General features: G+C 35.5%; 1 protein-coding gene across 1 annotated transcript in view; it reads right to left on the bottom strand.

Annotated features, from left to right (window-relative positions):
- The window catches only part of PTPN13 (protein tyrosine phosphatase non-receptor type 13), a 239,346-nt gene that overhangs the window by 157,533 nt on the left and 68,712 nt on the right, over nt 1-13,101 (bottom strand). Inside the window, exon 6 of the mRNA XM_044682397.1 lies at nt 10,994-11,087. Within this exon, the coding sequence (XP_044538332.1) occupies nt 10,994-11,087 (94 nt within the window). The remainder of the gene's footprint in view (nt 1-10,993; nt 11,088-13,101) is intronic.

Below are 13,101 nucleotides of genomic sequence, written 5' to 3'. Positions count from 1 at the left end.
ACCATTTATCAAAACAAGATCAAAATGGATATATGATCTAAGTAATATAGGGAGATACCATAAGCAAATTAGGAGAACAAGGAACATATCTATCACATTTATGAATAGGAGAAAAGTTTGTGAATAAATAAGATAGAAAGGATGGTGGAATATAAAATGGATAATTTTGAATGCATTAAATTAAAATGGTTTTGTACACATTAAATTAATACAGTCAAAATTAGAAGAAAAGCCATATGTTGGGAAAAAAATTCTGAAGACAGTTTCTCAGAGAGAAGTCTCATCTTAAAAAAAAAAGATAAGGAACTTTGTCAAATATATAAGAATTTGAGCCATTCACCAACAGATAAATGGTCAAAATATATGAACATATTTTTGGATGAAGAAATCAAAGGTATATATAACTATCATGAAAAAATTCTCTAAATCATTATTATTTAGAGAAACACAAATCAAAACACCTCTGAAATATCATCTCCTACCTATCATATTGGCTAAAATGATAAAGGAGGGGGGTAGCCTAGGTAGGTTCAGTAGGTTGAGAGTCAGTCCTAGAGATGGGAGGTCTTGGGTTCAAATCTGGCCTCAGACACTTCTTTCACTCTGAGCAAGTAACTTAACCCCCAATTTCCTATCCCTTACCACTCTTCTGCCTTGGAACCAATATATAGTATTGATTCTAAGGCAGAAGTTATGGGTTTTAAAAAAATAATAAAAGGGCAAAATGAGAAATGTTAGAAAGGATGTGGAAAAATAGGGACACTAATATATTCTTGGAACTGTGAACTGATCCTATCATTTTGAAGAACAATCTGGAATTATATTCAAATACCACTATTAGGTTTATTTCCTAAGATAATCAAAGAAAAGGGAAAAGAAACTATATGTTCTAAAATACTTAGAGCAATTATCTTTGTGGTGGCGAAGAATTGGAAATTGAAGGGATGCCTATCAATTGGGGAATGCTAAATAAGTTGTGGCATATGATGGTGACGTAATACTATTATGCTTAAAGAAATGATAAACAGGGTTAATTCTGAAAAAATATAGAAAGACCAAATGAAATTATGAAGAGCAAAACATGCAAAACAAAGACAACATTATACAGCAACAGAAATATTATTTGAAGAACGACTTATGTATGTCCACCTCTGGAGAAGGATTGATAAGAAGAAATAAACAGGACAGTTTTCTATATACTTTTTTTTTTTTTTGGTGATATGATGGCTTCTCCAATGGGGCCAAGGGAAGGAGGGTGTGAGTTAACTGAATATCTTCAAATGTTACAAAGAAAAATTTTTTAAAGCTCAAGTGATCAAACATATCCTACTCCAATGTGTCATTGTGGTTTTGTGCTATACATGGTTTCTCAAAGGCTATTAAAAAAAGAATGAAACAAGTAGGTCCTATCTACTAGTAGGAAAGTCTAGAACGGATTAATTACAAGTGGTTGAGTATTGAAAGAATAGTTGTTAATAGTTAAGTGTCAAAAGTGTCACAGAGCAGAAGGTGTGTGCCACTAGGAGAATCGAGCATGCAGGGGATCTGTGCTTGGTTTTGTCCTCTTTTGCATTTTTATGAGGAATGTGAGATAAATATATAGATTGTATGCTCATCAAATTGGCAAAAGACCCAAACTATAAGGAATAACAAACACCACAGTTGACAGCTTTGGGATCCAAAAGGATCTTGACAGGCTAGAGCAGTGATATTGAACCTTTTAGAGACAAAGTGCCCAAACTGCAACCCTCGTGTCGCATGTGAGCCCCTGATTTACCTCACACAGGAGGAGGAAGTGCTTCCATTAGGCTGCTGGGCAGAGGGGCAGGTAAAGTGAGAAGTGTCCTCAGGTGTGTGTGTGGAAAGAGGAAAGGGATCAGCTCCCTTCACCATGTGTGCCATAGGTTCACCAACATGGGGCTGTTGCATTAGCTTAAATCAAGTAGGCTAAAGAAATAAGGATAAATGTAAAATCTTGAACTATGAGTATAAAAAAAAAATCAGGCATATAAGGATAAGTTGGGCGGCATGAATAGACAGCAGTTCTGAAAAACTGTGTCTGTGTCTGTGCCCCTTTCTATCTCCTGCCCCTGTGATTCAGCGTGCAGAGGTACCCATCATAACACTTCCCTCTGGATACTAACTGCCTCACAGGTCCTTTAAGCTTTTGGAGAAACAAGGAGTAGAGAGGGTATATAAGTATGGTAGGAATGGGAATGTCAGGGTCTAAACGATCACCCTAGTGCAACTATCAATAATATGGAAATAGGTCTTGATCAATGACACATGTAAAATCCAGTGAAATTGTGTGTTGGCTATGGGAGGGGATTGGGGAAAGATAAGGAAAAGAACATAAATCTTGTAACCATGTAAAAATACTCTAAATTAATTAAATAAAATTTTCTAGAAAAAAAATGTTACTACTTATAAATGTGAATCTATTTTTCTACCTAAAAAAAAAATCTTAGAAAAATACTGCATTTAGTTCTAGTACATGGTTTTAAAAGGATACTCATAAACTAAGAGGGCAAGCAAAGTAATGAAGGTTAAGAGTAAGAGATGTTAAGAGAAATATCTTCTCTTACTAGTAAGAGAAGGCTCAGGGGGATCATGATAGCTATCATCAAATATATGAAGGGCAGTCAAATGGAGGAAGGATTAGATTTGTTATGTTAGGGCTCTAAGGGCATAATCAGAACTGATAAAAAGTTATATTAGCTGTGCTTCTAGAGTTGATGAGTTCTTTTCCTTTGGAGGTCTTCCAGCTGGATGTTCACTTGGCAGGTGGTGTTTTTGTTTTTATGTGGGGCAGTCTAGAGAAGATTCCTTATAATTTTTAAAAGATTTTGTAACAGCAGAGTAGGCTTCTTTTCAAGAGGCTGAGGAAAACCTCTTCATTTGATTCTGTTCTCCAACAGGAACTGGAATGAATGCCTTAGAGCAGAAGGACTTGGAAGCTTATTTATGTGGCCTTAGAGAAGAGATATTGAGATTAGGTTTTCTCAGGCAGAGAGAGGGCAGTAGCTAGAGTACTGATTTATTGCCTACTTGACCCAAAAGGGGAATTCACAGCCAGTACTTCTGATGTCCAATCTCATCAGTAGGAGAGGGGAAGATTTCAACTTTCTAGGCAGCATGTTCTCAGAAATTAGTCTACTATTTCAAAAGAGCACATTCCTGAATAGCATCTTTCTAGAGAAAAACTTAAAGGAATCTATGACTTGTGGGAGTAGGGGAACTGGAATTTGCTCCACCCTGCAATTACAATGAGTAATTAACATAATTCTTAATACACTTTTTCCCAAGGACTAACTAAGGTGAACAATATTGATTATAGCCTTTGGTGATGATTTGTTAATCAAGATAACCCATCATACAAAGAAAAAAAAAATCCACAACAATCTTCAGTACTAAGCAACCTCTTTCATCATATGAAGTGAATGCTTCAGAGTACTTGCAGAAGATATAAGGAATAAGAATTTAGATAATTTACAAACATTAACTCAATCATTAGTACTGTTAGTTCCAAGATGTTAGTACTTTTAACAAATGACAAAAGATTGGTCATAATATTGAAGAAACTAAATCATAGTAATCTTGGTATTATTACTATGAAGAAAAAAAGAAGGGGAAAAAAGGAAAAGGAGAACCAACAGATCATTATCTATCTGTAGAAGCTTAAAAAGGTTTACAGTTTTATCTTGGAGAGGTAAATGAAGAAGTTGGTTTCATCCTGTTTAGGAGCAAGGTGCATATTCTTAAGGGATATTTGGTTACTTTGTATTACATTGTTAATTATAAGAAATTACCAAGAAATTTCCATGAATGTCAGCTTTTCTATCAATATCAGTTGCAAAAGATGAGAAGTTGTGAACTAATTCAACCATTCTGGATGGCAATTTGGAACTATGTCCAAAGAGTGCTAAAAGACTGCCTGCCCTTTGATCCAGCCATACCATTGCTGGGTTTGCACCCCAAAGAGATCATAGGGAAAAAGACTTGTACAAAAATATATTTATAGTTGCGCTCTTTGTGGTGGCAAAAAACTGGAAAACGAGGGTATGCCTGTCAATTGGGGAATGGCTGAACAAACTGTGGTATATGCTGGTGATGGAATACTATTGTGCTCAAAGGAATAATAAACTGGAGGAATTCCATATGAAATGGAATGATCTCCAGGAATTGATGCAGAGCGAAAGGAGCAGAGCCAGAAGAACATTGTACACAGAGACAGATAAATGTGGTAAAATCGAATGTAATGGACCTCTGTACCAGCAGCAATGAATTGATCCGGGTCAATTCTGAGGGATTTATGGAAAAGAATGCTACCCACATTCAGAGGAAGAACTACAGGAGTGGAAACACAGAAGAAAGCAACTGCTTGAACACATGGGTCGATGCAGACATGATTTGGTATGTAGACTCTAAACGATCACCCTAGTGCAATTATCAATAATATGGAAATAGGTCTTGTTTGATAACACATGAAGAAACCAATGTAAATGCGCGTCGGCTACAGGGAGGAGGGGAGGCTAGGGGATGAAGGGGATAATAGGAACATGAATCATGTAACCATTGAAAAATTTTTTCGAAAAAATAAAAATTAAAAATGTTTGAAAAAAAAAAACCCATGTCTACTTTCCTGTCTCCACAAAATATTTTGGAGAAAATCTACCCAAATGTTGAGATGACACATGATTAGCTTTTGAGAAAGGCTTCAGTAGGTTTCAAAAATGATACCTGGCAAGATTATATCTTTATAGTCATGCAACTAATTAAAAAGTATGCTAAATACAACTTTACAAATTTGTAAATACAAATACAAAATACAAACACAAAACCCTATAATGCTTACTATGAAATGAATTGTGATTCATAATTACTCAAATAAGTTCAACAACCTCAGTGTCCATAGATATAAAACCAACTGCATGAAAACTATTTATAGTCTTACTATGGAAGGAAATTTGGAGAATAACCCATAAAGCTAGCTGATCAGTATATATATCTTCCACAACTGAAAATGAGAATGCACAGTTTTCTTATTGAACTTATCCTTCTGTAAACAAAATTCTATCATTTTAATTTTTTTATTTTTTAGCATTGATACTCTTGTTGGGTTGAGTCAGAGAACATCAGAGTATCTGAAGAATGAAAAGTTCCAAAGAGCAATTGAAAATACTCAGGTGGGTGGGAGGATATTGCATTATTTTAACAAAAAAGAATTTGACAAGATAAATAACATAAAAGAATGCTATTACATTGTGTAACCATAGAAGGAGGCAATATACTGAAAGGAAATGGTCATATACTGAAAGGAAAAGAGAACCTATAGACTAGGATACATAGAGTATCCTATATAGAGGATTTCATCTCAAAGATTTTAGTGGAGAAAGAGTAGTACAAAAGAGTAGGTGTGGAGAGGTGACTGATCTATACTATCTCAAGAAATTTCACAATTGGATGAAATCAGAGATACATGGAAAAATGGAATTCAGTGATACAAATGTGATATTTCCAATGCTTTCTAGATGTAGGACTTTGTAAGCATAGCTAAATAAAAATTATAGGAATAAGCCAATTAAGTAGGGTTAAATCACTAAGTGTAACCTATGTGATTCATATCCTATTAGTATATGCAAGCAAACTTTCATTAAATATTCTATCAATAATATGGAATTAGGTCTTAATCAATGATACATGTAAAACCCAGTGAAATTGTGCGTGGCTGGGGGAGGGAAAGAAGGGGAAAAGGGAGGGAAAGAATATGAAATATGTAACTATGGGAAAATACCTAAAATAAAATAAAAATCTCAAATTAAAATAAATAAAAATAAATGAATGTACTGATAAATAACAAACAAATAAATAAATGAATGAGTGCCTGAATAAATAAATAAGCAAATAAATGGATAAATGAATGAATAAATAAATAAATGGGTGGATAAATGGATAAATAAATGAACAAATAAATGGGTGAGTAAGTGAATAAATAAGTAAATAAATAAATGAGAGATAAAAGGTAGTCCTTGAGCTGTGTCTGGAATTGAGGTACAGATGGAATGCCCTGCCAGGAAGAGAAGTCATGAAAAATGAGGCTTGAAAAGGTGTACTGGAGTCAGGTTGTCATGGGTTTTACAATGAAAAAAATGCAGTTAAATTGTATCATAGTGGCAACAAGGAACTAGTGGGATTTCCTGAAGAGGGGAATGACAGATAAGACCTGGGCTTAACAGAAACACTCTGGGTGCTATGTGGAAGAAAGGCTGAAAAGAAGAGATTTGACATAGGAAAACCAAAGGTTTGAGCCTGTAACAACAGTGATTAAGGGGTGACTGTAAATGAAAAATAGAGGATAGAAGTGAGACATGTAGAGATAAATAGAAAAGATGTAGCAACTGCCTGGTTATGTGGGGTGAGCAATGCTGAGGAACTGACTCCAAGTAGAGGTATCTGTACATGTGGCTCTGGAGTTTTCTCAGAAAGTTGCAATAGGAAAAGCTGCTTTATTTTTATTTTTATTTTTTAAAATCCTTACTTTCTATCTTAGAATCAATATGTTTCTAAGGCAGGAGAGTGATAAGGGTTAGGCAACAGAGGTAAGTGATTTGCCCAGGGTCCCACAGCTAGAAGAGCCTGAGGACAGAAGAAGCTTCTTTTTGTCACTTGAACAGCTATGGGACCTTTAGAAACCACATAAGGTTGTTGTCTAACAAACAGAGGACCCACCACTCATCAGCAGAATGCCCCGTGAGTCTAAGTGTACCACTAGTATAAAAGCCCACTACAGAGAATAAATTTGATGGCAAATAAGTTCTTATTTCTCTTTTGGATATTCTGCTTTTATTCTATTCCCTCAAATATAAGAGACTCAATTTTTTTTAAACTTTAACTATTAAAGGGCAGTTTAAAAAACTCTTAAGAGATAATAATGATATGAAATAAAAATCTTACAGACTAATTTTCAGTATTACCAACATAATAAAGTCACTGTCTAAAACAATAGAGGTGGTCTAGCAAAAGATATGGGACTGGGCATGATATAAAAAGGTAGGACATTATGGTCGTATTTTTGGAAATCCAATAAATTAAAATCTTAAAATTGAACTACAAAAGTTTTCCTTATGGAGCGTACTGTGCAAAGTCACAAGCTAAAAATAGGGAAAGCAATCCTTTGAAAGGCTCTTTGTAAAACTATTCAACAACCCCAAAATCCTTGTTTATAGGCCACATTCAGTTTATGCCAGATTCAGAATCAAATGTGGCTTCACTAAACTGAAATAACAGGAACTCAGGAAAATAGCTGTTAGCCAGCAACATCCCTACTTTGTCATCCTTCTACTATATTTACCTTTTCTACTCAGATACTAAAACCTCAGTATGTCTGAAAAAAATCCCCCTTCGAAATACTGTTTATATTTACCAAGCAGTGAACTGTTCCTAAGCTGTTCTTAACAAAGCGCAGCCCACCTTGATCTTGAGCCAGTGGAGACCAACTATCTCTAAGCCACTGGGAATTGTGGAGTAAGTCACAACCTTTAACTGGACAGGAGAGGCCTGACCTCTCTGCCTAGCATCAGCCACTTCATCAGTAGTACCGAAGTCACATGAGAAGCTCGAGGTTCACACTTTAGCCATGGGAAAGATCATAAAAATTAGACAAGAAAAACTTTTTTAAGGTCATCCACTCATTTACAATTAGCTCATTCATCCTTACATATGAACCAGTATGAAGCAAATATCATGGATTTCTATTTATCTAATTAGACATTCCATTTAACATCTTTTTAGTCATGACCTAAACCAATTACTGCATGATGTTCTCTAATCAATATTTTAAGAAAACATTATTCCATGGCATCTAGGTGGCACAGTGGATAGAGCATCAGGCCTGGAGTCAGGAGGACCTGGGTTCCAATCTGCCCAAGACACTGTGTGAGCCTGGGCAAGTTACTTAACTCTGTTTGCCTCAGTTTTCTCATCTGTAAAATGATGGAAATGACAAACCACTCCAGTATCTTTGTCAAGAAATTGACTGAAAAAATGACCAAACAAAAACAATGGAACAGGACTTTTCTGGAGATCTTTCATAATATTTAATCTATATTTAACTTTTTATCCCCTTCTGATTCTCAATTTGCAAACAATTTTACCTTCAACAATAATTAGGCTGAATAAATTGTAGAATCTCATACAATTGATTAAAAAAGGTATATTGTATTACAGATGTGAATAGTTTCATAAACAACCCAAATAATAAGCTTGTGTTTTACCTAGGATCTAGAAGGCTAAAATAAACATTTAAAAAAATGGGGGGGGGGCAACTGGGTAGCTCAGTGGATTGAGAGCCAGGCCTAGAGACAGGAGGTCCTAGGTTCAAATCTGGCCTCAGCCACTTTCCAGCTGTGTGACCCTGGGCAAGTCACTTGACCCCCATTGCCCACCCTTACCACTCTTCCATCTAGAAGCCAATACACAGAAGTTAAGAGTTTAAAAAAAACTTTTTTTTGATTGTCACCTCAATGTGTTAGCAAGATAAAGGACAAAGTGCTATTGAGAAATGTTATTTATCTTAAAGTAACTTTCAGAGTATATTACAGGGTCAAAAAATATTCAGTTCATTTTTTTTCTCCAAAATCTATACCTGAAGTATACCAGTCCATTGAAAAGCTTTGTTCAAATTATGACCATGAGATACTCAAAATCCCAAAGTATCATCAGAATCATCAAAGAACTGTTACACTATTGATATACATTTAGCATTTTTGTTATTAACAATTAAATTCAACAATTAACAATTATTGAACAATTAAATTCAACAAGCATTTACTGTTACATTTGAGGCATTATATGGAGTGTCAGGGCTATAAAGACAAAATGATAAATAGTCCCTGCCCTCGATGTGCTAAAATTCTAGTGGAAGAACATTTAAATACAGATTGTTGCTGTTCAGTTGCTTCCGTTGTGTCCAACTCTGCCTGACCCCATTTGAGGTTTTCTTGGCAAAGATACTGGAGTGGTTTGCCATTTCTTTCTTTAGTTCATTTTACAGATATGGAAACTGAGGCAAACAAGATTAAGTGACTTGTCCAGGGTTACACAGCTAGTAATTGTCCACTGGATAGCTATAAGACACCTACATAGATAATATAATACAGTCTGAGGAGAGATTAATATTTGTCAGGATTAGGAAAAATGGAGGAGGGGATGGTTTGAAAGGTTAAAACTCTGGTGGATTATTGATTCTGAACAACTTTGCCCTATAAATATACTGTATAAATGTAAGGAATCTTTTATAAAGAGTAAGACTATTTCTTAATCATCATCCAAAGTGAGTTCAACAATATTTCTTTTCCTCTTTTTCATTGTTTGTTATAATGGATGGAGCATTGCCTAGGAATGGGGGTGAGGGAAGAGGAATATATTTAGAAATTAAAGTGATGGGGCAGTTAGAGTAGCAGGCCTGGAGTTGGGAGGATCAGAGTTCAAATATGGTCCACATACTTCTTAGCTGTGTGATCCTAGGCAAGTCACTTAACCTCAATTATCAAGCCATTCCTGCTCTTCTGCTTTAGAATGAATATAGAAGGAAGAGGTTTCAAAAAAAATTAAGCTGACAGAGAAGTCCCAGATGCAGCACCGAGGGCCTTGAGTTTGTGCAGTAGCAGGTGTGAGCTGGCATCTTTGACACTCACTAATCGCTTCCAAGTCACAAAACAAGGGAGCACTGATGAGAGGTCTCTGTTCTTCAGTGGTGTCTGAAGGTAGTCTTGGACTTTGGGGTGTGCCCTGAGGGAGGAGGAAGCAGCAGCTGTGTGGCTCCAAACTCGAGGAGTGAAGTAGGATCTCAGTTCTAACCTTTTACTAGATAAGAGTTGTGGATTCCTTTTTTTTCTTTTCTTGCTTTGTTGTTTTCTGATGCTCTAATTTCACGTCTGAATAGAAACTGTGAAAGCAGAATGGCACAGTAGATAGAGCAGGGGCCATTTAAGAGTCAGGAAGACCCAGTTTCCAGTCCTGCCTCTGACATGTCATGGCTGTGTGATCCTGAGGAAACTATTTGTTTAACATTTCGGTGTTCAGTGCAATTCTCTAATTGATGTAGAAGTCTATATTGTAAGAAGGAGTTTCCTCATGGGGCTTTTTCTATATTGATGAAATCATAATTCTAGATTGCTCCCAAAAGGGCAAACAAAGAAGCATGAACTTACAGATTCACATCATGAAAATATACTGAAAAAAAAGTGAGAAAACCATTTTCTTAAAACAAAAAAGGAAGAAGTGTGAAATAAATGAACTGAAGAAAGAATCTATTCAGTTTATTTAGATATAAATTAGTATTTTTCTTCCTGCTCAATTTACTTAAATAAATAGTTCAAGGAATCCAATGAAAATTTTCCAACATTTTTCTTATTTTTTTCGTATTTTCTTATAATGGGAAAGCTATTATAAACTAAACAAATGATGTTACTAATATATAAGGGATCAAGAAATTTACTCTGGAAACTGTCAGTGTATTAATATTATTTTCAAATGATATGAATAAAGAATTATTTAACAGGGTATTAATATTATTTTCAAATGATATGAATTAAAGAATTACTTAACAGGGGCAGGAGCTCACAGTAGATAGAAAACCAGGTCTGGAGATAGGAGATCCTGGGTTCAAATCTGGATTCAGATACTTCCTAGATGTGTGACCTTGGTAAAGTCACTTAACTCCTATTGTTCTGCTTGTACTGCTCATCTGCCTTGGAATCAATACTGAGTATCATTTCTAAGACAAAAGGTAAGAGTTTAGAAAAATTAAACAAATGAGAATTGAAGTAATGATCCATGGGAAGATCAATCATATTCATGGCTAATTTCTTCCATCTTTTGATCTAATTTACTCCATCTAATCCCATGTGGTTATAACTACTCTTTAATATTTTTGGCAGAAATGAGAACAAGATAGAGTCAGTATGTGATTATTTACAATCATTCTTCTTACCAGTAGGCAATCCTTTCCCTCTCAGTCGGTCCCGAAGGGCTTGGCTTCTATCCGGACGAAGTTTCTGCTCATTGTTACAGGGAGGCTGATCCATCTGTATAAATAATCAGAAGTCAGCTCTGGCAAGGACTCCTCTCATCTAAGCCTGTAAATCTCCTTTAATAATCTGCACAGCAACAATAAGAAGTCACTCTGCAGTTTTTCTACAACATCCACAAAGATACCAGAACCTCCTTCCTGCCTTGAATTCATGTAGCTTTGGTTTGAAATGAGTGACTCGTATGTTTTGCGTGATAATGCTTGTATGACCCAGATTGAATTGCTTGCCAGCTCTGGGAAGGGGGAGGAAGGGAGACAAAACAAATTAAATTAAAAAAAGAAATAAACAACTCAGGTCTGGCCTATTTACTTTGAGAAAAGGAAAATTAAATGTGGATGTCAAAAAGTAATGTATAAGTTAATGAATGAAGTCAAATCAGAACGCAGGAGTTGTACTAAGTGCCTGTGATAAAAAGAAAGGCAGAAAGTCTCTGCCCTCAAGGAGCATCTAGTTTAAAGGGAAAAACAATTTCCAAACAAGTGCATAGAAATAAGATATAGGGTGAACAAATTAGAGATAATCCTCTAAGGGGAGGCATTAGCATTAAGGGGAATCAGGATGAGCTTCTTATTGAAGGAGATATTTTAGCCAAGTGTTGGTTGGATTGGGGCAACAGGTAGTATAGGTAAAATCAGTTTCTTATTTATTGAATTAATTTGTATTTTCACTTCCAAATTCTCTCTCTTCCCCCATTCATTGACATTACAAATGTATAGTGATGATAACATGAAAAACAAATGATCACATTAGCAATGTCAAAAAAAAGACAAGAAAAAAAGGAAGAAAATCTGCTTTAATCCACATTCTGAGGACGTCCACTTTCTATATGGAGGCTGATAGCATGTTCACCTTTGGGAATCACTGTGTTGATCAATATTAAGAGTAAAATTGATTATTAATACAATATTGCTGTTACTGTGAAAATTCTGCTTCTGGTTCTGTTAACTTCCCTTTGCAGCAATTCATACAAGTCTTCTCAGTTTTCTATGAAACCATCATTTTCATCATTTCTTTTTTTTTTTTTTTAAACCCTTACCTTCCGTCTTGGAGTTGATACTGTGTATTGGCTCCAAGGCAGAAGAGTGGTAAGGGTAGGCAATGGGGGTCAAGTGACTTGCCCAGGGTCACACAGCTGGGAAGTGTCTGAGGCCAGATTTGAACCTAGGACCTCCCATCTCTAGGTCTGGCTCTCAATCCACTGAGCTACCCAGTTGCCCCTCATCATTTCTTAAAACACAATATAGTATTCCATCATAATCATATACCACAACTTGTTCAGCTATTCCTCAATTGATGGGCATCCTCTTGATTTCCAATTCTTTGCCATCACAAAGAGAGCTGCTGTTTTTATTCATAAGTACTTTCTCTTTTTTTCCTTGTTCTCTTTAAGGTATGGAATTAGAAGCAGCATCTCTGGGTCAAATGGTACATACAGTTTCATAGTTTTGGGGGTATGGTAACAAAATGCTTGCCAGAATCACAGGACCAGTTGATAGCTTCAACAACACGGCATTAGTGTACCTGCTTTCCTACTTTCTATAGCATTTGTTGTCTTTTTTTTATCTTCTGTCAACTTTTCCAGTTTTATGGATATAATGAAAGGAAAACTAAGAGTTATTTTAATTTGCATTTTGTTGATTGTTAGTGATTTAGAATATTTTTTTAAATAGTTAGAAGACATCTCTCTCTGAAAAGTCTATTTGTATCCTTTAAATATGTTATCAACTGGAGAATGGTTCTTATTCTTATAAGTTTGAGTCAGTTCTTTTTAGATCTTGGAAATGACATAAAGCTGGTAAAAAAAATTTCCCCATTTACCTGATTTTCTTCTAATTTTCAGGAAGGTAGGCATGGATAGAGTGGTGGGACTGGAGTCCTGAGTTCAAATTTGGCCTCAGACACTTAATAGCTATATGATCTTGGTGGAATTATTTAACCTCTATCAACCTCAGATTGCATAACTAAGAAATGTGGATAATAGTAGCTCCCCAGTGGGTCATGGTAACAA

Source organism: Gracilinanus agilis, chromosome 6 (genome assembly GCF_016433145.1).
Source record: "Gracilinanus agilis isolate LMUSP501 chromosome 6, AgileGrace, whole genome shotgun sequence".
In the NCBI taxonomy this organism is placed as follows: Eukaryota; Metazoa; Chordata; class Mammalia; order Didelphimorphia; family Didelphidae; genus Gracilinanus; species Gracilinanus agilis.
Note: the sequence above shows the minus strand (reverse complement) of the source record. Positions and strands in the feature narration are given on the sequence as shown.